The 25,968-nt window shown below is 38.9% G+C and overlaps 1 protein-coding gene across 8 annotated transcripts in view; it reads left to right on the forward strand.

Moving 5' to 3' along the window:
* elna (elastin a) overlaps positions 1–25,968 on the forward strand; it is a 76,675-nt gene that overhangs the window by 30,455 nt on the left and 20,252 nt on the right. For 4 of the 8 annotated variants that reach the window (XM_048159713.1, XM_048159712.1, XM_048159710.1 and 1 more), the window contains exons 5-33: positions 7,973–8,053; positions 8,132–8,194; positions 8,296–8,319; positions 8,933–8,968; positions 9,076–9,171; positions 9,254–9,301; positions 9,953–10,015; positions 10,111–10,149; positions 10,286–10,360; positions 11,254–11,292; positions 11,391–11,471; positions 11,853–11,903; positions 12,018–12,089; positions 12,218–12,289; positions 12,961–13,008; positions 13,149–13,211; positions 13,307–13,351; positions 16,497–16,565; positions 17,606–17,641; positions 17,726–17,791; positions 18,091–18,147; positions 19,583–19,615; positions 20,485–20,571; positions 20,685–20,717; positions 20,926–21,021; positions 21,174–21,206; positions 21,292–21,339; positions 23,456–23,518; positions 25,279–25,311. In XM_048159713.1, coding sequence (XP_048015670.1) covers positions 7,973–8,053; positions 8,132–8,194; positions 8,296–8,319; positions 8,933–8,968; positions 9,076–9,171; positions 9,254–9,301; positions 9,953–10,015; positions 10,111–10,149; positions 10,286–10,360; positions 11,254–11,292; positions 11,391–11,471; positions 11,853–11,903; positions 12,018–12,089; positions 12,218–12,289; positions 12,961–13,008; positions 13,149–13,211; positions 13,307–13,351; positions 16,497–16,565; positions 17,606–17,641; positions 17,726–17,791; positions 18,091–18,147; positions 19,583–19,615; positions 20,485–20,571; positions 20,685–20,717; positions 20,926–21,021; positions 21,174–21,206; positions 21,292–21,339; positions 23,456–23,518; positions 25,279–25,311 — 1,650 coding nt within the window. The remainder of the gene's footprint in view (positions 1–7,972; positions 8,054–8,131; positions 8,195–8,295; positions 8,320–8,932; positions 8,969–9,075; positions 9,172–9,253; positions 9,302–9,952; positions 10,016–10,110; positions 10,150–10,285; positions 10,361–11,253; positions 11,293–11,390; positions 11,472–11,852; positions 11,904–12,017; positions 12,090–12,217; positions 12,290–12,960; positions 13,009–13,148; positions 13,212–13,306; positions 13,352–16,496; positions 16,566–17,605; positions 17,642–17,725; positions 17,792–18,090; positions 18,148–19,582; positions 19,616–20,484; positions 20,572–20,684; positions 20,718–20,925; positions 21,022–21,173; positions 21,207–21,291; positions 21,340–23,455; positions 23,519–25,278; positions 25,312–25,968) is intronic. The other 4 variants (XM_048159711.1, XM_048159716.1, XM_048159717.1 and 1 more) reach the window with 4 other exon arrangements.

The raw sequence follows: 25,968 nt of genomic DNA on the forward strand, positions 1-25,968 counted from the left end.
ATGTCAACACAACTGCTATTAAAAAAACTCTGGTTGAGAATAGCTCTCTTTAGGTGATCTGACCTTCTAGGGATTCACCTCGAATGGCCTATGAACCAGATCTAATCACAGATTCCTCAAAGCATATTATAGCTACAGAACGTTAAGTGGAGTTGAAGAATCTGTATGGAAAATGAAACAACTCCATCTTGAAGGGAGGTAGCAATATTTTGACTTATTTTAGCAGTATAGGAATGCACCTAGAATGCAAGCCCTCATGGTTCTGGACAAGCAGGTATAAAGACAACCACCAATGAATGTGAATGAGCCAGAATGCAGTTGTTGATGTCATCCATGGACCCTCTTTTTTGTCATGTGAAAATAAAAAAGGACTATACATGTCTTTATTTTTTTTCTTTCTTCAATTTGGTAACTGGCCATTTACTTGCTGTAGGGTTCACGAGGTATCCCAAGCTCACAGGTCAGTGGAAATGACCGCGCCTGAGATCCTTCCAATAATCTCACAGGAATTCCGTGCCATTTGAATTCCAGGATGCTGTAGTCGGTTCACTGCAGTTGCCGTCAGTTGCATGGATGAGGGCCAATGAATTCTCTGCTCTCTTAAATTAAATCTTAGGGCTTGTCCAGCTGCTCCAGGCGAGGACGGATAGAGGGTTGGAGGGGGTTTGTGTGTGTAGATAAACTTTTGCTTCTGCTCTTTACTCCTGACTCCCTCTATCTGCTGCTTTTAACAATCCTCCTCTCATTTGGACTCTACCTAAATGGTGTTTTGCATTCAAATTATTCTTATGGAATGTTTACACCAGTCATTCATATAACTGGCACCCAGCACTACAACCTCATGCCTGAGCCCTAGACAGGTTGGATGGCCACATGCTTTGAAAACTGAAGGCATTCTGCATGAGCTGGTTTAAGCCCCTGCAAACTTGCCCCTGTGAGTTTCTGAAGCACTTTTGTTTAAACCAAAATTGCAAGAGAAATTCTGATTAGATGAAGTTGATTAATTACTGATGATTCAATCATCATGCAGTGGTCAGCATCAAAGAGATTTACATTTTACAGAGTATGATTTAGGAAATATTTGAGTGGCAGATGCCCCTGCCAGTCACTGACCATTTCTTTTTTTAACGATCATTAACCGTTATTTTCATTAATGGTAAACGTTTGGCACCCTGTGCTGCCAGATTGTTGTAGATTAATAGTGAGGGCCCTGTGTGGGATTCATGGGGGCTAAGTGAGGGCTGCCCATGCAGGGCCAGCATTAAGGGCCTTTGTGGGCCCAGTGAGGGCTTCCTGGGGGCTAAGTTAGGGCTGCCCTGCAGGGCCAGCACTAAGGGGCCAACATTTTGCCAATGAGCAAATATATTCACATTCATTATCCACATAAAGTATGTCTATTCAAGGCTCTGCAGTCCCTTTCATTTTGCCTAGTATTGTTGCAGGCTAGCTGTAATGTATCCAGCTCCTGTTTTAAATTAGCATAATAGATATTTCTGTAGCATGTGAACATTTGCACAGATTTTTGCGTGTGTGCATAATTAATGGTCATTTGGCAAACAAGCATAAATCAGTGAGGCACATGATTAATTAGTGAATTAGATAGGTTCAGGGTTGGTGCAGATGAAAAATGAACACATTTATATTGAGTTTATATGTTTGTGACATTACTAATGAGTTGTCACTAACAAAAAAAGTATCAAAACTGTGTTTTTTGTTTGTTTGATTGTTTGTTTGTTGTTTTCAGACATGGTACCATGGCAATACCATTTTTTTGGGTAGGGTTACTCAAGAGCCCTGGACAATATTCCAAAATAACTGAAAATTAAGTTTCTACCTTCTAACATTTTAACCTATACAGGTTATTGTCTTTGACAAATGGCATTCAGCTTAAACATTCTGGTTTTCTATACCATCCATTAAAAAGTATATGCTGCTTCCTGTCCTCCTCTTTAAGTTTTTGTGAGTGGGCAGAGTTATGTTTCGATAACTCCATGCACTCTGGGCTTGTTGGAAAGATGGAAAGTAAGCAGACAGTTATATATTCCAGCTGTACTTGGAAGGTCTTCATCAGGAATAGATGTCTTGCCTAAACAGTCCTCATAGTGCTTGAGGGAGGTTTGCTGTCTGACACCGGGAAACCAGGGGAGTGCATCATTAACTAATGGCAGACGCACCTGTCTGGGCGTCTGATCCACACGTCTGAGAGTTGCTCTGACTAATATAATAGTGAAGATTATATGCACTAAGAAACTAATGAATCAACAGGTTCAGCTAAATTTGAGATAATTAATTAACAAAAGGAAATTAGCCACAGTTAATCCAAGAGCATTCCACATTTTGAGGCTCTGTGAGTTCAGATTTGCTCACAGGACTTAATATCACATAGCCATAGACATAAAGTCTGGCCTATTTTACAACTTATTCTGGTCTGGAACAGTCCACTTAGACATGTCTGGCTGACTGACCAGTGACCAGTCATATTTTTTTCATGCATGTGATGACATCTCTGAAAAATAAAATTACAGTGCTATTGGGTATTTTACTTATTATTTACTTATTAATAATTACAAGTAATTACAAAATTGTCACATTCAAATGCTTTGGAGGATACCATTTTTGCCTTTTCCTTGGGGAAATCTTATCAAAGCCAAAATGTATTTAAGATATTCTGTCAATATCCTATAAACATCTGTGGGTTCAGCTCTAGTAATAGGACTTAGTCCAAATTTTGGCATAAAATCTGACCAATTTTACAGCTTATTCTCGCCGAGAACTAAACATGTCTGGCTGACTGACAGGTAAAGCAACCCTTCATATTTTTTGTTTGTTTGTTTGTTTTTGGTTAGCAGCAAATTTATCGGAAATAATTAGGCCAGGCTAATTGGAAAATTATGTAGCTCTTCAAAATGTATTACGTTGCTTCTTGCATGTTTTACATCACTTTCGAAGTGAAATGTTCAGTAACCACACTAAAAGTTTACTTTTCTCCAAAACAGATGAACATGAATTTAGGTATCATGTTCACACCTACCCTAAACCTAAGTGTGAGATAAAATAGCATTTGCTAAAGCACCCATGTCCTTTTAGCTCACTTCTACAGGTGCAAGTGCAATGCTGTACCAGGTGAGCTGCCAAGCAGTTTACTACATTGGAAAAGACATACACATGGAGTTGGTTATGTGATGCAAACATGAAAATGGATTTGTTTACAAATCATGCAAGTATTTTGAGATCATAACATAGTATTGTGCTAGGAACTTTGTAAATATCAGTTTTAAAGGATAATCTGCCACTCTAATAAAACCCTGTTTGAAAAGGAATAAAAGTTGGAAACTCACAAAAACCTTAAGAAAAAAAGTTAAGAAAAGATATACTAAGAACTTTGTAAGATGCAATTCTTGAAAAATTCTCAAATATTTTCTTAAGAAGAAAATGACAGGCTTTGGTGTTATTTGATTGAAAGGTGGGTGCTGAAGTCTCACTAAATCAAGAACACCTCAAAGCCAGTCATTTCTGCTGGCAGCTCACCATAGTTATCATAATAAACGCGCTGTCACGGGTGTTTGCAGGAATACAGATGAAGACAAAAGAATAAAGTTCCAAAACTCAAAGTTAAATAATACCACAAGGCAGGCGAACAGGCAATAGCAACACACATTTTACGTAATCTTAATAGATTTGAGACTGGACAAAGAGTGAAGAGAAGGGTTCAACTAATATAGCGAACACAAACGTGATTATTAATCAAACACAGCTGAACAGAACAAACTCATAATGACAGTGAACATAGCAACCAGGAAGTGCGGGAATACAAACAAACAAAAACAGAAACTGAGCAAATACAAACTAAAAGTCCATGAACTGAACTGAACTGAACTAAACTGAACATAATGGTGACAAAATGCCCCCCTTTCGGTAAGGCGTGACCTCGTGCTGTGATGATGATGACTAGTGAGGCAGCTTTGGAGGAGGACGAAGAGGTGGTGAAGGGATGAAAACAGGAGGCGGCGAAGGCGGTGACGGAGGATTTGCAACTTCCGAACAACGGCGGCGGCGAAGATGGAAAGAGCCCTTTGGCACAGACCCAGAGCTCTCCAGTGCTGACAGCCCATGGCAGTGTCGAGGTAGGGAGGAGCCAAGATGGTGTTGTGGTGGCTGATGGCATCTAGAATCCAAACCAGACTAAACCATAGAATCCAAAGGCACAGATGGGGGTCAGTGGAGCTGAGCAACGTTGCAGGTTCAGGAGACCTTGGCGCAGTCAAAGGGGTGGAGGGACGGAGCACAGCGGATGGCCCATATGTCTGTGGCGGAAGTAGAATGACAATTGACCAAGGGGAGCCGGTGGGACGATGGAAGCTGGTGGAGCCAGTAGGCCGAGGGTCTCCGGTGGAGCCGAAGGTGGAAGGAGCCAAGGCGGAGCCGACAGGTCGATGGAGCGAAGGGATCAGAGGCCGGAGGTGGAGCCTGCTGCTCAATGTCACAGCAGGGAATCCCTGGAGACTGGGCTGTAGACATCTGGCAGCGGCAGGACTGGAGGACTGGCTGAGCTCTGCGATGATGGTGGTAAGAGAAAACTTGACAGGATCACAGTGAGAATGAGAATGAGCTTTAAACAGTGGTGATTCAGAACAAACTGATAAATCACAATCCAAACGGTTCTTTGTCTGGAAACAGCGATGATGACTCAGGCACTGGGTGAGATAGGGTGGGAGTTAATACCTCTGCATTTAAGTCCATCAGCCAGTCCTCTGTCTCTGTTCCCTCTGCCACTAGTGTTGTGGGCTCACACCCCTGGTCAGATTCACTCTAGGGCTGCTCTTCCGAGGCGATGGTAAGCGCTGTCCTCTCTTCCATGGGCTCTGGCTCACTCGTTGTGGCGGATTGTCCCTCAAGGTCTGCGGGGGGCTCATCCGATTTCTCCTCGGTTAATGGTACAGAAACAGGCTCTTGGTCTGGCTGTTCTCTAGAACAAGGCAGGATGCTCTCCAGACCACTAATGACGGCCTCCCTCCAGCCAAGTCCTGTGGTGTCTGGGAGGTCAACAGGGTGGTGATAATTAGCCCTGATCCAGAAAAGTGACTTCAGGGTTTCATCGTCATAAGGGCAAGTGCTCTCATGGCTCTTCTGAGCCACAGCTGCTGCATAACCCATTACTTTCTGGGTCTGGTCTTCTGTCACGGGTGTTTGCAGGAATACAGATGAAGACAAATGAATAAAATATTATGTATACACAATCATTCTAGTGATGTTTTCCTGAGCGATCGGTGTCACTTCAGAGTACTCTCTGTCATTCCTGGTACTAGTAATATGTATTATATGTATATGTAAGTGTTAAATGCTTAATATTTTAAACAACTCAGTATATTCATTAAAAATCTTACCTTTGGGGATTTAAAACAGGTTGGAGGTTATCTTAACATTAATAAGATATTTAAGATGATTTTTAAGAACATTATTTTCAGGAATATTAATATGGTAACACTTTACAATAAGGTTCATTAGTTAATATTAGTTAACTACATTAGTTAGCACTGCACTTATACACTATTTATTAATCTTTGTTAATGTTAATTTCAACATTAACTAATACATTATTAAAATCTTGTTAACATTAGTTAATGCACTGTGAACTAACATGAACAAACAATGAACAACTGTATTTTCATTAACTAACGTTAACAAAGATTAGTAAATACAGTAACAAATATTGCTCATGGTTAGTTCATGTTAGTTAATACATTAATGTTTAACTAATGAACCTTTTTGTAAAATGTTACCATTAATACTTCTTAAACTTTGTCTTAAAAAAAAATCTTAAGAAAAAAGATAATAAGAAATAAGAACATTCTTAAGAAAAGTTTTTGGGAATACAAAATAATCTTATCTTTTTTTCTTGAGTTAGAAAATAATAAGAAAATAGCAGTTAGGAATTATTTTATTCTTGAGAATATTTAATTCTTGCCTATTTCTTGGGAGAATCTTATTCAAGCCTGAACAGCATGGTAGAGTTGATGTAATCACTGAAACTAGTCATCACTCTGTCGATTTCCAGGAAAAACAAATGTTTTTGATACTTTTCAGAGTGAAAAAAAGATTTTAAGGGCTACCAATCAGATACTGTTCAAACTGAAGAAACCTCAACACCTCTGTTTCTCTGCCTAGGAGTGTTTGTCCAAACAAGAATCACTCCAAGAGCAAAACATATGACATTTTAGGAGGTCACAAAACCCCAGAGTATAGCATCTAAGGATTTAAAGGCCTCTCTTGCATCGGCAAAAGTTACTGTTCATTAGTCCACCATCTGGCAGGACAGCACAGAGAAAGCCGCAGCTCTCCAAGAAGAACATTTCTACCAACCTCAAATTTGCCAAAAACCGTGTGGATGAGCAAGAATGTTTTGTGGACCAATGAGTAGATAGAATGAAACTCTGTACATAAACAAAAAGCCGGTCCTGCAACAACATAAAGACCCTAAATACTCAAGCTGGTCTACCACCGAAAGGTTAAAGTAAAAGAAATGTAATGTTTCAGAATGGCCAAGTCAAAGTCTCTTAAGACGATGTGCAGGATCGAGCTGCAGCTACTGGAACGGTAGGGCTGCTAGTATTGATGATCAAGGGGGTCACATGTAAATCACTACAGTAAATCACAGTGGATTCAGTAACTTCTTGACATTTTTGTGACCATCTGTGAACAGATTGTGGGCGTGCTACCCGACGCTGAGATTAGCAGGGACCTTTCTTTAGCCTATGTTAGATATTTTAACTGATCCAAAAGAATTGCAAAAGGTTGGAGCCAAATGTAGACAAGCAATTTAATAGTATATAACAAGCCAAAATATGGTTACATCTCCAGCTCTCTACAACTGTATGTTCTGCAGAGCGATGTTTTCCATGACCCTCAGCAAACCAATTAACTGTGCTAGGAGAGCAAGAGTATATGACCTCCATTTTCCATCCGCCACTGTGAGAAATTTAATCTTTTTTCTCGTGTCAGAAGTTGGAATACCAGGATTTAGGAGCCTTTTAAAGCTTCTCTCAGATTTATAATGGCAACAAGGCAAAAGAAAGACTGACAAGCGTAGCATTTTGCTGCACATCCTTTCCATTCCTGTATCCCTCCCTCTACCATAAAATAAGAATGCAAACTTTGTGACCTCATTTGTTTAGGGTTTCCGTGTTGAAGGAGGACACAATGTAGCAATAATTTTCAATGAAGCCTGACTCCTCATTTACTCCACCGTAGCCTCTGAGACTTCACTCTCCATCTCAACTTTCTTTTCAAATTTTTCTCTGTTTCTCTCTTCATTCTTTCCCACCCAGCCCCTCCCATTTACTAAATCACTCCATAGCGTTTACAGTCCAAGCTATGTGTGGATTGGGGCAGATCATCATAATTCATAATCATTCATATGTGATACTCTTCCAATTAGAAATCACTTTGGCAACACTTTATTCTGATAGTCCACTGTGACAAAGGACTAACTATAAGCAACTGCATGTCAACTAGCCATCATTAGAGTATTAGTAGACTGTTTTCTTAATATCTTCTAACTCTTAATAGAATGCCTGTTGGGAGGCATCAAAATAAACTTTAAGTAACTTTGCAAGTTCATGTCAACTTATTCTACTAACCCTAACCTAACAGTCTACTAATACTCTAGTGAGAGTTAGTTGACATGTTGCAAAGGTAGAGGAGGTTAATTTGCTCCTGAGCAACGCGATAAAGCTGCTTATAATACTGAATGGACCTTATACAGGGATGTGGTGATAGACGTCATATTTCTATATAGACATGGATCAGCTGAGAGTCAGCTGATGCGAACTTAACTGACGTGACCTACCGGAACTAACATTACGCTTGATTACATTTTTTTTTTTTTTACTTACACTAAAATAATTGCCAATAAATGTCCATGCCATGCATACAGGTTTTCTGAATTTGTTGATATATGTCCCTCCTACTGTAGGTGGTTATGGGGGTTATGGCGCATATGGTGGTGCTGGAAGATTCTACCCAGTGGCTGGAGGTCTGAAACCGGCTAAATCAGGTACGCATCCAGTGAATAATCAGCAAAGGTTAAAGTGCAGTCAAGTAATTACATATAACCATTAGATTTTCTTTTTAGGCACTGGGCTACCAGGAGGAGGTCTACCTGGTGGAGGTCTTCCTGGAGGAGGTCTACCTGGAGGTGCCATTCATTCAACAAGTCTATTTATGAATTTGATTTTCGTAGTGGCTAAGCAACACAAACTGCATGACTGTCTTCTAAGTCTGATTCTCTTGTTTCAGGTGCTGGTGTAAAGCCCCCTAAAGGTGGTAATACATGTCTTTGAGAGTCCATTGTTTTCATTGTGCAAACACATAGTAAATGAAACATCTTTTAGGCAAGCATCTTTAGAGAAGAACTGAAATGGAAAAAGTAGGCGGAGAACTGACTTCATTCTCAGAAGAACCATTCATACCGTAAAAACATAGAGGTCCCTTTTTAACACATTTTACATATAACTACATATAACATGGCTAAGACTCTTTTCATGGTACTCCAGTTGGCTTGAACTTAAATGAAGGAGCCTTAGATCATGAGCCAAATCAACAAATGTGTCCTTTCTGGGACCCCGCTGGTGGTGTTCAAGTAACACAGGCCAGCACATTACTTCAGCTTGTCCTTGGCACAGTCTAAAAGCAGCATGCAATGTCTGTTCCTCTGTGTTTGATATCGGTTGGAAAAGGGTTAAACAAATAAATGAACAGCCTGAAACATCAGCTTCCAGGCAATGAAATCAGATAAGATGACTTGTTTTATGTCAGAGGGAAGGAGCATGTGAGGCAAATTGAATCAATGAGGAATCACATGGAATATCTGCAGTCTAGCTTTGCACCCAATGTGTTTAGCGATGTGACTGAATGTGTGTTTGTGTTTGTTCAGGACCAGGTGTAGGAGGAACTGGTACTGGTCTCCCAGGTGCAGTGAATGTATATTTAGCAATTACAGACATTGTCCTCTGCATGAGTGCATTTGAATGCTGATGATCCAGTCTATGACAGTCTAGTCTTTGTATTGCTTGTTAGGCCTTGGCATTCCTCAGACCGGTGTACAAGGACTTGGCCCTGGTGGAGTTGGACCTGGAGGGAAAGCAGCAAAACCTGGAAAAGCTCCAGTACCGGGTAAGCATGGGAGTGTGAAGTTGCATATACGAATGGAAATATGCATGATTATAGATCAACTTTTCAATCTTCATTTTTGCAGGAGTGGGAGTGCCTGGTCCGTATCAAGGAGGACTTGTTCCTGGACAAGGTTTGTTCTTTTCCTCTGTTTATGTACTATATTCTGACCACCAGGCCCACAAGGAATCTGCAAATGTTTTTCACATTGTCGATGCTGATTGTGGGGAACATATGCCGAATTCTGTGAAATGGATCTACACATGGTAAAATATGTTCAACAGAGCTGAAGATACTTCACTCCTAGGCCAGAAATATATTATATGCAAGTATGCAAACCTACAAATTCTTGGCACACTCAAGAGGCCGATAGAGTTACCTTCAAAGTGTGTAATGGATTTTTCAGGTAGCTGAAAAAACAATTCCATTTAATTGGACTTGCTCAGCAAGATTGACCTCAGACCTCAGTTGCTCTTCCATGACAGCAGTTGACCTAAAGGAGAAAACAGACCACATAAAATGCTGCATGAAATGCATATTGTGCATTTAGAAGCATTGCATTCACACACTTGCATAGAGTATATTTGGTCCATTATCAAATTAGCCAAGACATCTCATAAACAAATGTGTTGAAATTGAATGATTTCTGCAAACATCTGGGGAGCTTTCTGTGGTTGCTGATTTCGTGCAGGCAACCTAATCAGTTATTTGGATAAAACACCAAATTAAAATTGCACACATGGAATTAATTTATTCTTGATCACTTGGATTTACATGACTACAGGCTTCAATGGACGGGGTGTTCTTCCTGGTGTAGCCACAGGAAATGGACTCAAGCCTAAATCAGGTAAACTCTCAATGAAAATGACATCTGTCATTGCAGTGCGATACTTCTGAAAATAAACTATACAATATATGACTGAATGAATGTTTCCCATATAGCTGCTGGTGGAGCTGGACAGGGTCTGGTACCAGGTGCTGGTTAGTACATGAGCAAACAGCAACCACTTTAAACAGAATAATGATATCTGGAAAGTGTGGAAGATGGATTTTTTAAAAAGTGTTTGCAAATCTGACTGGATCTACACGTTTAAGAAGTTTATGTTGTCTGTCGTAGGTGGCCGTGGATATGGTGGGCCATTGCAACAAGGAGTTTTTCATGGATACCCTCTGAAATCTCCCAAAGCCCCAGGTGAAATATCTGATTCTTTTAATCAGACTGCACAAATCAGCTCAGCCTAGCTTTACCACCCCTCAAAAAGAAGCACTTGCTGACTGATTGCGTTTGTGGTTTTACAGCTATTAAGCAATACAATATGAGGTGGCTAGAAATAAGCAAGTAAGAATGTCTTTCATCAAACGCTCCAGATGAAACCCAGCTATATTGGATCACTGCTCAGACTTGCATTGATAGTCATCCATTTATGTTGTAGATTGCTCTCCGGTGCACAGAAAAGTTGTGTGATTTCTCCTACATGGAGGTTCAACAGTTGAAGAGCTCAATTAATTTGTTTCGAGCACTAACCTCAGATTGACGATGTGCTCTCTGGGAAGTGACTCCTCACTTGGGAAAAAGCCTTGACAAAGTTCATAGGCATAGTTTTCATAGTCATATCTGAAATATATTTTCGGAAATGTTTCCATTTGAAGCTTGAAATGAAATACATATTTTCACGTCTCTCTTATCGGTGCGTTATCAGCCTTAATCATGGATTAGGAATACATCCAGTAAAATTAGGAGAAATTGATTGCGGTATTAATATGTGAGCCTCTAGTGGAACATAGCTTTTTCCAAACTTGCATATTTGTTCTGATTAAAACAGGATACAGTGTTGATTAAATGTGTGGTCAACTTGAACGGTTTAACGCTTCATATGTTGTATGAAAGTGAGCTCATACATCAACAGAAATCATTTGGATGCTTGTATATCTTAATTTTTGCAGTTTTATATGTACAATTTAATCTGTATGCACTTTTCAAGCTTTATTGTTGTGGATAACACAAATTTTGGCACTTTTAGTATATCTTTAGTATGTTCTGATACATATGAAAGGACATCAGTCTTACATTACCTATCTCAACAGGTGCTGGGTTGCCCTACACTGGTGGTAAACTTCCATACGGTAGGCTACAGTAGCAAACTTGAGAACATGCATGAGCAAAATACCTGGTGTATAATGTGTTTTAGCGTGTGTGCTGATTCTCACCTGGTATACCAAAGGTTATGGTGGCTTTGGCGGAGGTGCTGGACTCCCCGGTGGGAAAGTAGCTGGCTCCAAGCCGGGTTATCCAACAGGGACTGGTGCGTTATGTCAGAGCTATCATATTTGAATCACTGTAATACAGTACAGGGTGAATCTAACAGCCTGTAAAAAACACATCATATTTCAACCTAAAACTATTAATGTAATGGGGGGCAAAATAATGTCCCAATGCAAAACATCTTAATAGCCTAAAAAATGGCTTCATTATCTTAATGCAAAATATAATTCCTTATTTATTCAGATTGTGTGGTGAAATATAACACACACACACACACACATGCTATTGACTTCATTATATTCACCCTAGAAGACTGGCCAAGATACTGAAATCACTATGTTACTTTACATGGCTGCAAACAGCACACACACATGCACTGCAATTGCATGATCAATATCTGATCTGCTGTCTCTGTATGCAGGTGTGGGGTCTTTAGGAGTCTCTGCTGCGCAGGCCAAAGCTGCTAAATATGGTAATAATCATTTATTAAATGATTTTAAAATTCACATGCCCTCGGCTCTCTCCACAGAACAAAGATACTCTTTGTACAGAACAAATAATGTTCACTCTTTGTACATTTTTTAAGGTACTGGAGCTGGTTTAGGTGGGGCTGGAGCTTATCCAGGTGGTGCAGGTGGACTTTACCCTGGGGCAGGAGGTGAAGATGAATTTTCCTTTGTAATCCCCCAAAACTGCAATCAACATTTTCATATTAAAGGAATAGTCTATTCAGAAATGGAAGTCATTTACTCAAGCAGCTAGTTCAGTGTTTACGTATTTCCTCAGGTATTGGAGCAGGTTTAGGTGGGGTTGGAGCTTTGCCAGGTGGTGCTGGTGGACTTTCGCCAGGGGCAGGAGGTGATAGATAATTTTGCTAAAGAATGATTTAAGAGCTGCAATTAGCCATCAATTTAATAAAATAGTACACCCCCAAAACGGAAATCATTTACTCACTCTTATGTAGTTCCAAAGTTGTGGAACAGAAAAAAAAGAAGCCTGAGAATAGAATCAAAAATCAATGTTGTTGATGAGCTTGAAAAAGGACAGACCACAATTTTTAAAAATCTCATCTGCTGTAGTTTCACATTATAAATCCCACTTTAATATGTTTACCTGTATTGGTTTGTAACGAGTGGACACTTATATCTAAATAAACAGTTACACTTTATTTCAAGGGTCCATTTTAGACATTCTACTAACTATAAGTAATTATGCAACTACATGTCAACTAACTCTCATTAGAGTATTAGTAGACTATAGTAGACTTTTTGTAGACTGTTAGGTTAGAGTTAGGTATTAGGGTTCAGGTTAGTAGAATAAGTTGACATATAGTTGCAAAGTAACTTATAGTCAGTAGAATGTCTGTTGGGGAGCATCAAAATAAAGTATTAGTAGATATTAAGCAGACAGTCTACTAACACTGTAATGACTTCTAGTTGACAAGTAGTTGCAAAGTTACTTACAGTTAATATAATGTGTAAAGTGGACCATGCAAATGAAGCGTCACCAAATAAACAGTTTCCTCTTAGCAGGTACAGGTGTTCTTACACCAGCTCAAGCTAAAGCAGCTAAATATGGTGAGTACACTGATTAATTATTCTGTTATATTATGGGACCCATGAGTGGTTATTTGGCAAGTCAGGCTTCCATACCGCATTGCACAGTCCACTGATAATCTCAGAGAAAACAAATCTGATGGCACATCGTTTTTGGCTAGGTGCTGGTCCTGGTGTTACTGGTATTGGTGGTGTACCAGGTAGACTCTTTCCCGGGGTAGGAGGTGAGATACAAATGTGTGTCATAGCGTTAAATGACGGTCGGTTTAATAAAATCATACAATATTGATAAATCTTTTTTTTCCCCCCATGTGTCAAGGTACTGGTGCACTCTCCCCTGCTCAGGCAAAAGCTGCTAAATATGGTAAGCAAGTATCAATATTTAAGCTCCTTGTTATACACTTTATAGGCACCTTACATGACACTCAAGGACACCTTACAAACACAACAGAACAATTGACATTAAACAAATAATCACTACAGCCTGGACAGACTGGATATAAACATAAAAGTAATCACATAAAAGCCTGCCTAAAAGATGAGTCTTAAGGCAACATTTAAAAACACTCATCCTGTGGCAGCAAGTTCCATAAATAAGGAGCTGCATGACTAAAGGCCCGGGACCCCATAGTAGTGCGAGTTTGAGGGAGAACAAGAGTGAGTGCAGAAGATGATCTTAAAGCACGAGTAGGAATGTAAATCTGAAGAAGGTCAGATAAGTATGAAGGGGCAAGATTATTGAGTGCCTTGTAAGTAAGAAAAACAATTTTAAAATCAATATGCATATTAATAGAATATTGGCTATTTATTAGTACATATAAAGCACATATTAATGCCTTATTCTGCATGATCATATTCTACATTCTTAATCCTACCCAATACCTAAACTTAACAACTACCTTACTAACTATTAATAAGCAGTAAATTAGGAGTTTATTGAGGGAAAAGTCATAGTTAATAGTTTATATGTGTTCCCTATACTAAAGTGTTACCCAAGTTCTTGAAAAGAGTTGAGTTACAGAGTTAAAGGAATTAAAGCAAGACAGTCTGCCGGTGTTTGATGAGTAGTCACATTTTGCTCGTGTGTTTAGTCTAAAGCTTTGATGTTAATAAAGCACACATCTTAATGAAACCAAGCCGCTTTATTGAAACATCACACCGGTAAGCCTCCTGTCTTATAAACCAAAGTTGCACATACCCTGTTTATTCAGATCATTCTGAATAAACAGTGGAGAGATTTCAGCATGGAGGATGAAAACCAGACTCAACGAGTAAATAAAGTTGCTGTTTTTTATCTGATGGCATTTTGATTAAAGGATGTTTTAGTTAATGAAGTGTGCAGTTTGCAGTGCTACAAAGCAGTTAGAACAAATCTTCATCACTTTGCCAATCTCTTTATGTCTAAATAGAGCTAGATAGAACCTACATTTGAAAAAAGATGTAGAGATTGCATTTTTAATGAAATGACTGGTGCACCATTAAAACATAATAGCAGATAATTCGTGGCATCCCTAGCTGGTTGTGATGATAACTTTAGAACCCACTGACTACAAACTGTATTTAAAATACTCAATAGTTTGTCATCGAAATCGTTGTTTTAATGACTGATTATCACCCATTCATCCTGTGATAACTAAAGTGTTCCTACAAACATAATATAAGAAAGCTGGCATGGACTAACAACTTTATAACACTGCAAACTACACACCTTATTAACTAAAACATCCTTTAATCATAAGAAAATGCCATCAGATAAAAAACAAATTTACTTACTCGTTGAGTCTGGTTTTCATCCTCCATGCTGAAATCTCCCTTAGGTGGTGGTAGCTGTTTTTAATGCCTGATCAAAAGTTACTGTGAACTGATACTACTACTACTAACAACAACAACAACAACAGAACACATTACATAATTGTTGTAATTAAATGAAATATCTGGACATTTAACACTTATTTAATAACATTACAGATTGATATGAATACACAGGGTAGGCTATGTGCAACTTTGGTGTATAAGAAAGCAGGCTAACCAGGTAGCTGTATTTTGTGTGAATGATATAAATCATAATGTGATTTTGTAGAAATTGTAATCAGGTGCTAAAAAAAAAAAAAAAACCCATTACCCATTACCCATTGAAATGTCTTTACATAAAGGACACGATCATGGAACAATGCACAGTACAAGTGCAGCATTGGGCTTCTTGAGTCTGTTCAGTAAGGAGTGCTTTGATTGGTGGATTAAAAACTCACAGCGATTGGCTAAACAGAACATCCTCCAAAAAAAGATATTTATGAATCTTAACCTGCCAGGAAGGTCTCAAAAATACCACACACAAATTCAAAGCAGTCCACGCACGTGTGACGATTTACAAATGCAGATTGAACGATTCATAAATACATGTAACATCATTCATAAATGTGTGATTGAAATTAATGAAAAGAACTTGATATATACATATTTGTGTAAACATTTTAAATTTAATTAGGTAAGATGCATTTGTGTGAGCATTTGGGGAAATATTTATACTTTAACTTTTCTATTTATGAATTGTGTTTTGAATTTATGAATTGGATTTTGTAAATGTGAATTGTGCTGTGCATTTATGAATTTTGTTTTCTAAATGTATTATTTTTGAGGCTGATTTGGCTCAATATGAGAGCAATGTGTTCAGTTTGAGGAGTTCTACAGATAATTCAAGCAGCTGAATTCTGACATTTATAGAGAAGCTTTGAAGGCAGGCAATAAAAAAGAGCATTGCAGTAATTATTACGGGAAATGACTGAAGCATGAACAAGAATTGCAGTGCTCTTTCTGAGAGAGCCGGATCCGGAGAGCCAAAGCCAGTTAATATTACATATGTGGAAATATGCAGATCGAATGATACTGTTTATATGTGTTTTGAATGATAGAGTACTGTCACAGATGACACCCAAACTTTTAACCTGTTTACAAACAGACACTGGAAGGTTATCAATATTCACAGAAGAACAGATTGACAAGAAGAAGTTTTATTTTGCTGCTGTTAAGTTTAAGAAGATTAAATGTAAACCACTAATCTCTGACAAACAATCTGAGAGGACAGGTGGAGGAAGAGTAGATGTGGGTTTGGAGGATTGGATGTTGGGGTATCGGCATAGTGATGGAATTGAATACCAAATTTCCTAAATGGTATTCAAAACCAAGGGGTAAAAGATAAATAATAAATATAAGAGGACCCAGAACTGAGCCCTGTGGAGCACCAGTATTGACACACGAAGGCTTTGATCTACACTCCTTCAGCTGTACAAATTGAGTATGACCTGTAAAGAAAGATCGAAACCAAGTCATGGGTATTACAATCCTAACTCAAATCAAACAAGCCAATCAATGTCTTTAAGGTTACTAGGAAAGTAAAAGCAAAAGTTCAGGGTTAGAACTAAACTCTGCAGGACAGTGGTCCTCCAGGATCAGGACTGAAATATAGCATTGGGAATGTCAAACTGAGTGACCATGGTCCTGCCTTTCTCCAGGTGCAGGAGCCGTTCCTGGTGGTGCTGGGATTGTGCCAGGAGCCGGAGGGGTCTACCCTGGAACAGGAGGTAAAAATCTGTCTGTACAAAATATCCAGAAGATCATAAAGTTCAGGGCCTTGTGGATGTTGTTGCCCTCAATAACAGCCCTTTCCCAAATAACATTCTCAGTCTTTGCAGTCTGCCTCTGAGTCCACATTTTTATAAGTTCTGGAACAACTTTATTGTCAAATAAACATTGTCCTAATCCTATCCTTAACCTCAATCCTAACCTCACCATTAACTGGTTGATAGAAATGTACCAGAAACAAGATGTCCTACTTGGAAAAATCCCTTGCAGTGATATAATGCCACATAATCTAATGGGTAGTAGTGTGCTGTAAATCCTTCACCAGTGTGGGTTCAGCTAAAAGCTGCAAGGCAGGGAACTGGTAAGCACATGTTTGAATGAAAAACGACAAATGGGACACTCTACTAACTATACTACTGCATTTAATTTGGGACATGGCCAATTGACCCTTCACAAAGACCCGCCCCCCTTAGTTACTGTTGCTTTGTCCGACAAGCCATGGCGCTGTCACGCCACACGCAGTGAAAAATACATCGCGGAGCAAAGAGGAAACTGACAACACGTCGATAGACAAGACAGAGCAGGTTACCTATGATATTAAACAAAGTCCCAGCTTTCAAACTGTGTAATTTTTTAAGAAATTCAAACAATAAAACCCGTTTTGTGGCTCTTTAATGTGTCGTGACTGATTGCTGTAGCGCCTCAGCTCAAACGGCTCGTAAACCGATCATCTCTTCCTACTAGTTCATTTATCAAATAAACATGAATGAACATCAGAAGGAAAGTTGTTTCAAACGCAGAAAGACGTCAATACACTTTTTTCAAGTTTAAGTCCACTGAGGTTAATCTTCTAACTCCTGACTGCTTTGTCAGACAAAATGGCGGATTCGGCATTCTGATTGATTAGATCACTTGTCAATCAAACTCCCTGCAAAGGGTCAATTATGTCCATAATATCTATATCTATAATATTTTTCATATATCTTCCATTACAATGATCATAGAGTCTCAATACTTTTATTTCTGCTTTCTTTCCGAGGTCTGACACCCGCTCAAGCCAAAGCAGCTAAATACGGTAACATGAAGAGATTTGAATGGTTCAGTCTAAGACCAAAAATCCAAAGCATCTTATAATGTATTCTTCTCTGATCTCCTATAGGTTTGGGTGGGGCAGGTGGAGCTGGTGCTGGGCCTGGTTTTGGAGGACTGTACCCTGGAGTAGGAGGTGAGTGGAACAAACAATCAAAACTAACTAGCTTTTGAGACAATTAGAAGCAAGTAAACAAAATATCCATGAGTAGAATTGTATATTCTGCTTTGTTGTCAAATATCAGATGTATCTGATTTCAAATGTACATGGATTTTAGAGTCTCTGGGGCATTTTTAAAGTGGTAGACAAAAGTTTTTCAAATTTTTTTTTTTTTTTTTTTCAAATGGTTCACTGCTTATTTTATTAAAATATTTGTAAAAACATTAAGACATTTTAAAAAAGATTATCTCAAACTACTTGTTGGAAACTACCAGTTGGTGGAGTAGTGGGGGGAGCTGGAGGAATTCCTGGAGCAGTACCAGGGGCTGGAGGTGAGTTTTACATCACGCTAATATTGCATCTGATGAAACCTAAAATTCATGTTGTGAGGTTAAAAAGTTGCTAATAATAAAAGTGTTAAAGGGGTGGTTCACTGTTTTTTTCTAGGTTTGATTGTGTTTACGGGGCACAGTTTAACATGTCTTAATGCTTCGTTTTTTTAAAAAACACTGTTTTTTTCTGATATTTTACCTTTATTCTACACCGCTGTTTCCATTGTCATTTGAACAGCCTGTTTGGCTTCCTGGTTCAATGATACCACTCCCTCCGAAATACGCAATGTGCTCAGATTGCTTAGATGGCCCACTGTATTGTGATTCGCTGAAGTGTCCGGGAATGCCACGCCCCTTACCATTAGTTGTTACATATGCTTCAGTGGAAATGTAAATAATGGTGTCTATATTGCCGTATCAAATTGAGCCAGAATCAGACCCAGATAGCAGTAATGATGAAGAGGGTCAAGCAGAACCTCTGCAAGCACAGTTTTTAAAGGATGTTTCTGAATGGCAAGCATTTCCATTTGTATTTATGTCAAAGTGTTTAGATATGCTGTCACTTGTAAATGTTACTGCTGTTTGTTAGCTTTTAATATAAGTTTTTATCCTGATTAAAGCTTTACTGTAGCTGAATACATGACTGAGTAGTAGCATTTTTGTAAAGGTATTGAATAATTTATAGCATGAACAACTGTTTGTCTATGAACATAGAAGATTGTTGGTGTTTGTTGGCATTTGTTGGAGAAGTAACAGAATTTAGCTAGTGAAGCCAAACCGCGTTGGTCTTTGTTTACGTCCTTGATGCATCAAAAAAATAGCAACATAATACATCTAAAAGACATGTGCAAACAATAAAACGTACTTACAGTTTGGGGCCCATAAACAGCAGCTTCTGCTTTTAAAGTGGGAACTGCTTTATCTTTCTTTATCTTTAGCCTTTGTGCAAATCCAGCATTGAACTCGTGTAGATTCTGGAAGCTGTTTTCCGTGCTGCATCCAGTGTAGACAATATCACTGATTATAATGGGTTCTTATCAATTGACGCGTCGCGTGCATTCGGTGTAAACAACTCTTCCGCTTCTATAATGCCGCATGACATGGCCTCGCCCACTTTGTTGCGTGTTCCCGGGGGCAGTGTTTATGTTAATTGCATGGTTTATGTTGTCACCAACCCGGGAAGAAGCTAGTTGTAGCCCAAACCAGTCATAATTGTAGGCATTAAACTGCCATAACTTTAAAAGTCAATATCTCAGTTTGCATTGAACTTTCAGCGCTGTAACTTTGCAGATACTATTTATGCTCAAGCAGCAACATTACACACTAACTAAAGTTAAAAAAGTGTAATCACAATGAACCACCCCTTTAATATAAAAATGAAGGTAATCTATATTAATAATTCTAGAAATTACTTTAACAATTCCTTTTATTTTAGTGTATCCAGGTGGAGTGAAGCCTCCTAAATATGGTAAGAGCAGTATTACAAACAACTACAATTCTTGCAAATTTACATATTACAATTGACTTGCAAGGTGTAGTGAGGTGTATGGTATTTCGTAATGTAGTGAGGATGATCCCTTATTATTATTATTTTTTTTTTTACATTTCAACACCTTTGCTCCTTTACAATTCTCTTCCAGTTACAGTTTATAGGTGCATTAACTGATTTAGAGACTGTATGTACAGTACAGACTTAAGTTGACTGGGGAGCAAGGATAATAGCAAGAACTTGTGCTGTGGGCTGCTAATACCATGCAGTGTTCTTTGAAGAACTTTGAAGTATCGTATAAATATGGTATTTATACGATACTTCAAAGGACATGAATATGTTAATCATTAAGTATCATGGTATATTATACACCAGAGTGTCATGGTTTACCATGGTATTTTTGAAAGAATGAGTAAGATAATCAAAGTATAAGGTAACACTTTGGTATAGGGAACACATATTCACTATTAATTACGTCAAACTCTTAATCGACTGCTTATTAATAGTTAGTAAGGTAGTTGTTGTAGCATTTAAGTTTAGGTATGGGGTAGGATTTAGGGATGTAGAATAAGGTCAAGCAGAATAAGGCATTGATATTTGCTTTATAAGTACTAATAAACAGACAATATGCAAGCTAATAACTGGTGTGCATCTTGAGAAAAACAATGGCACTGACATATTTTAAGATTTGTCAGTGCAAGTTGCTTTCAGTTAAAACAGCTCAAACAGACATTTTAGTCTAGGACTAGCTTAAGCCTTGTCTTAAGCCTTACCAGGGGGTAAGTGTGTTATAATAAATACTTAAGAAATAAATTGACACTGCTTGGTTGCTCATGACTTGTCTGTAGGAGGAGCAGGAGGGGCTGGTGTCGTCCCAGGCTACGGTTCTGTTGCTGGGATCGGAGGACTTCCTGGATCTGTGCCTGGGGCTGGAGGTGAAGAATATGTTCAATTGACTCACAACTGTTGTTTTTCAGTTAAGCTAATTTTGTTTCTTGCAGTAGTTTATGTCTGTTTAATATTTAGTAACAGTGATAAATGTTTTCAGGGCTAGGTGCTGGTGCCAAACCTCCTAAATATGGTATGGATTTGACTCTTTTCTAAGACATTGTAAGATAAATTGTTTGCACTTTTTATTGTGTCATATATTTGTGCTGAAATGTTGTTTGTAATTGAAAATTATTGTGTTGATATTATAATATTGCCTATTTGAATTACTACCCTGTACATACACACAGGACTGTCAGTAGAGTATTGTTTGGTCAAAGATTATGCTATTGTGCCCTTAGGAGTACCTGGAGGAACAGGTTTTGGAGTCCCCGGAGGAGTCCCCGGAGGAGTACCAGGAGGAGTACCAGGAGGAGTACCAATAACTGGAGCTGGAGGTATCACTGCTTTATTCTAGAAAGCATGATGGGGAAAAAAGAAAGAAAAAACAGACATAAGCTTTGTTTTTTTTTTTGTTTTTTTTCGGATGAAAGTGCATGGGCTTCAGCATTGTATTTTATGCTCTTCTGTTTATATTTGTGTGTTTAAGGATACCCTGCTGGTGCCAAGGCTCTTAAATATGGTATTTATATTAGCTGATTATTTATATATAAACTAGAGCTTAGGAACATTGAATTTCCTGCTCTAAATAAAAACTCTACATCTAGGTTTGGGTGGTGCAGGAGGGACTGGAGTTGTGCCTGGACAGAGACCAGGTAATATTAGGGGATATTAATATAATAATGAACAGCTGTTTACATTGTGAGTAAATAAGGATGTTTAAAAAAAAACAAAAAAAAACATTACTGACTTTGAATTGAGGTGAAGAACAAAGTTTTCATTTAAAGAGACTGCTTGGATTTCCTTTTTTCTTCAGTAATTTTACTTGTAATGGTTTACACTAGATTCAAGTTATATACAAACATTTTTTTTATTCAACATCTGAAGAGTTTGTTGCAACCCCAAATTAAAGAGCCTATTAAATTACTTTAGGCTTTGAAAGCACACTTTTTTTTTTTTTTTTTGGTACTATAAGCATGTTCCTTGAAACAGATTGAACATGGATGTTTGAAAATATAACTCATGCTCAATTAATTGGAAACATGACTGAGCATGTTTGTCTCATTAATGGCTTCCCTCAAATTAAGCTCACTGCTTTGAAAGTATTGGCACCACTTATTGTTTTGTGGGCTATGGGGCTGGAACTGTGGCCAGAACAGCCCCAGGATATTATGCAGAGGTGTAGCAAATTGTGAACCTGTCTGTGGCAGAGTCTCCTGCCATGGACTCTAGAGGCGGTGGGCTGGAGTGACTTGTGGCGGGGATGGACAAACTCGCTGCCGTTCGCCTGGCAAGTCACTCCATCCCACCTCCTCAAATGTCCATGGCGGCAGACTCTGCTCAGCCCATTCTCAATGGCACTGCGGATTTTCCACAGAGGCGAGGACTCTTTAACAGTGCGTTCCTCCTTCATCCTGGGTTCCGCCACCAATGTAACAATGTTCAAGTTTAGGGAAGAAGGAGGTGGGAACCGGCGAATGTTCACCATTGCTTTAATCACAAATAAATATAAACAACAAAACAAAAGGGAAACGAGAGCCCCTCATGGACGACTGTCTCATAAACTAAAACAAAACAACAACATAAATTCCAGGCTTGGTCGTCTCTCGTCCTCCCCTGTCCTCACTTCTTTTACCCTTCCGGAGCTCCTCCATGGGACTCAAGATTTGTGTGATGAACAGGTGACTCACAATAACACTTGCGCCACTGGCCTTGCTCCATTCCCATGGCTCTCGGCCCTGCTCTATTTGCCACACTAGCTGCGTTTGCATGGACACTTTTTGTTTCAATCAGAATGAATTAATTCTGATTGATGAATCTGAACATAGTGTTTACATGAATGCTAAATAAAGTGATCGAGTTGATGTGTGTGTTAATATGTCACAAGCTTAAAGTCAGAATTGTTTTTTTGACATGAACACAATGAACAAATAAAGTTTCCCACTGTTGTGCATACTAAACATTCTCCTATATTGCTTATGTTCATTGTTTTAAAGAGCAGACTTAATATTTAACTATTTTGGGGGACGTTGTCCTGATCCACTTCACTATCGATGAATGGAAGGAGAATTTTAGAATGACACGACAGTCATTTATGACCCTTCATTAAACAACAACAGCTCATTCCAATGCGTCATATGTCATTACACCACTTCTACATCATTTTACATGCATAGTACTTTCCAGTTTCAGTTTTTAATCTGATCAAGTGATTACATGTCCTTTCGATCGGATTAGAAAAGGTTTAAACCACCCCTTTCAATCCGAATGAAATTTTAATTGGATTTGGCTAATTTATTCCAATTAATGTGGTTACATGTGACTTCTTGATTACGACTGTGCTACTAGTCCAAATACAATCAGATTATTTGGGTCCATGTAAACGCAGCTACTGTTGAAAGCTCATACTGTACTTCCAAACAATACAGGTGCACAAAGCAGGACTATTTTTTTTTTAGTTCTGTAGCACATTTGTGATGTGTAATGGCCAAATAAAATATGAATTAAATAGTATAGTATAGGCAAACGGCGGTTCCGCTGTAGACATCTAAGATGGTCTGTTCACTTTTTTTGTCTGCTGACTGATGACTATTTTTCTGAACAACTAGTTGCAAGTAAAAATGTGTTGAGCCTTGAAATTTGGGAATGTTTTATCATTTATTATGGTTTACTAAACTTTTTTGCAATCCTGCAATTTGCAACTTTTTAATACATCCCTTTTCTCCAGAATACACAAGGTATGATATCTAATGGCATTTGTGTTGTCATTAGGTTTGGGTGGAGCTGGTGGAGTACTAGGTGGAGTTGGAACAGGAACTGGATATCCCATTGGAGGTGAAATTATTACATTTTAAAATATTCAGCCAATAAAGTACACTACATTCATCCCAATGAGACAACAACATGATGTGCCACAAAACATGTTGGGTTCTAAATTAATAGCTTAGCATCATAGCCTTGAACTCGATGTAAGCAGAGAATGACAAGGTATAACATGCAGTCTGACTCTTTGGTTCATTGAAAACCAAATTTGACGTTGAAATCTGTGTTATTTACAGTGGTTTTATTGAGCAAGCAGTAAGGCCATTTAAAAGAGAATTGAAGTAGTCTAGTATAGAGATGACAAGAGTTTGAACAAGGAGTTCAGACGGTCTGATCTTATATTGTAGAGCTTTCATATATTGTATATCAATGATGATGCTGTGTTGAATTAGACAGGCAAGACAAGGAGCTCAGTCATAACTAGGCTGAGTTGGAGGTTTTGTTGCATCCAGGTTGAGGCAAGTTAAGATGCACCCACTGTGTGATCATCATACTAGGACGAGAAGAAGAGCTGCATGTCATTAGCATAACAGTGGAAGGAAAATCCATATGCCTCTGTAATATATGCCATTGCTGTTGTGTATATGAAGAAGTGAAGGGGGCCAAGAACAGAACCCTGAGGTACCCAGTAGTTAAGTGATGTGACTTAGGGTGCGTTCACACTTGTAGTTCGGATCGTTTGGTTCCTTTGGTTCATTTGGTCCGGACCAAAGAAGAAAAAAAAACATTTAGTCCTGGTCCGATTAGTGTTCAGATTGGCAATTTTATCACCGAACCAAAAGATACCGAACCTTAAGGCATAGGGATGCATTCACAATGTGATTGGTCGGATTTTATGACGTATTGCCTATTTTGAGACGGAACTTACAGAACATCCAAAACAATGCTGTTTGCTGAGGTAAATGCACTCGTTGTGTGTGTGTAGCGGGGCGTAGCCTGCATGTGATGGTATTTTGGCCAGCTGGGAACTTGTGAAGAGCTTATAAAATGTGTAAAGTAGTCAAAACAGTGGCGGGAATCCCTCCGTCACACACAAACGATCTACTGTGAGGAGACGCACGTCTGATGCGTGTCATGGGCAAACTCGCGACTATGACAAGAAAAACCGACATGCGTGAGGATTCTGTACTTTTTAGGGTCACATCTTCCTGTTTTTGGTTCGCTTACATGTCATATATCATTCGAACCGCACCAGAGTTCATTTGGAAGCGGACTGAGACCTATCTTTTCATCGGTCTCGGTCCGCTTCTTTGGCGCGCACCAGGGTTCAGATGGCAGCGTTCACGTATGTTCAAATTAACCGCATTAACCGAGAAATCGCACAAGGGTTTGTTTTAATCGAACCAAACATGACAAGTGCGAATGCACCCTTAGATAAGTCCAGCAGAGTGAGGTGGATGATTTTCCACCAACCACAGGGTGATAAATAGCAATACAGACTCCCTTGACTGTCTGCCTGAAGAACTGTTGTCTAGCAGGCTGTTTTGTATGAGAGGAAAAGGAGAAATGATTGTTGAAGATGGGGAGGAATATGATCAAGGGGCTAGTATTAGGAGAGATATTTAGAAGCCTCTGTGACAGGAGAGAAAAGGGGAGATCACAGTTGCAGTAGGTGGTTATAAATTTGTTATGCTGAGAATTGATTGCTAATGACTATAACCTTATCTGAGAAATACTGTAAGTGGCAAGTCATTGCCCATTATGTGAAAAAATAATGAAATATTTTTTCAGTTGTGCATCATCATGTAAAAGTAGATTTAATATTTTCTCAGGGTATGGAACCGGGGCAAAACCACCTAAATACGGTAAATGGCTTTAAGTTTTTTATAACAAACATGAGTGTAAACACATTAGATACTCTCTAGACTAGGGGTGCCCAATCCTGTTCCTGGACGGCTACCTTCCTTCAGAATTTGGTTCCAACCCTGCTCCATCTCACCCGCCGGTTGTTTCTAGTAATCCTGAACACCTTAATTAGCTGGTTCAGGTGTGTTTGATTGGGTTGGAGCTAAACTCTGCAGTACGTTATCCCTTCAGTGGGATTATCCCTCCTAAACTGAAATTAATGTTTATTAAAGTCAGCATGAAATGAAAATTATCCCTATGTTTTTTAAATGCATGCTATAGATCTTGTTGTGAATGATTCATTGGTTTATACCAAGGGTCTCCAAATTCGGTCCTGGAGGGCCACTGTCTGGCAGAGTTTAGCTCCAACCCCAATTAAACACACCTGAACCAGCAAATCAAGGTCTATTTAGGCATACTAGAAACCTCCAGGTAGGTGTGTTGAGGCAAGTAGGAGCTAAACTCTGTAGGACAGTGGCCCTCCAGGACCGAGTTTGGAGACCCCGGTTTATATGTTTTTTAATCAAAATGCCATAGCTCAAACTCGGTGCTGAGGACCCACTACTCTGCATATTTTGTGCCTTCATTATTTAACACACCTGATTCAGATAATCAGC

This window comes from Megalobrama amblycephala, linkage group LG16 (genome assembly GCF_018812025.1).
Source record: "Megalobrama amblycephala isolate DHTTF-2021 linkage group LG16, ASM1881202v1, whole genome shotgun sequence".
Classification (NCBI taxonomy): Eukaryota; Metazoa; Chordata; class Actinopteri; order Cypriniformes; family Xenocyprididae; genus Megalobrama; species Megalobrama amblycephala.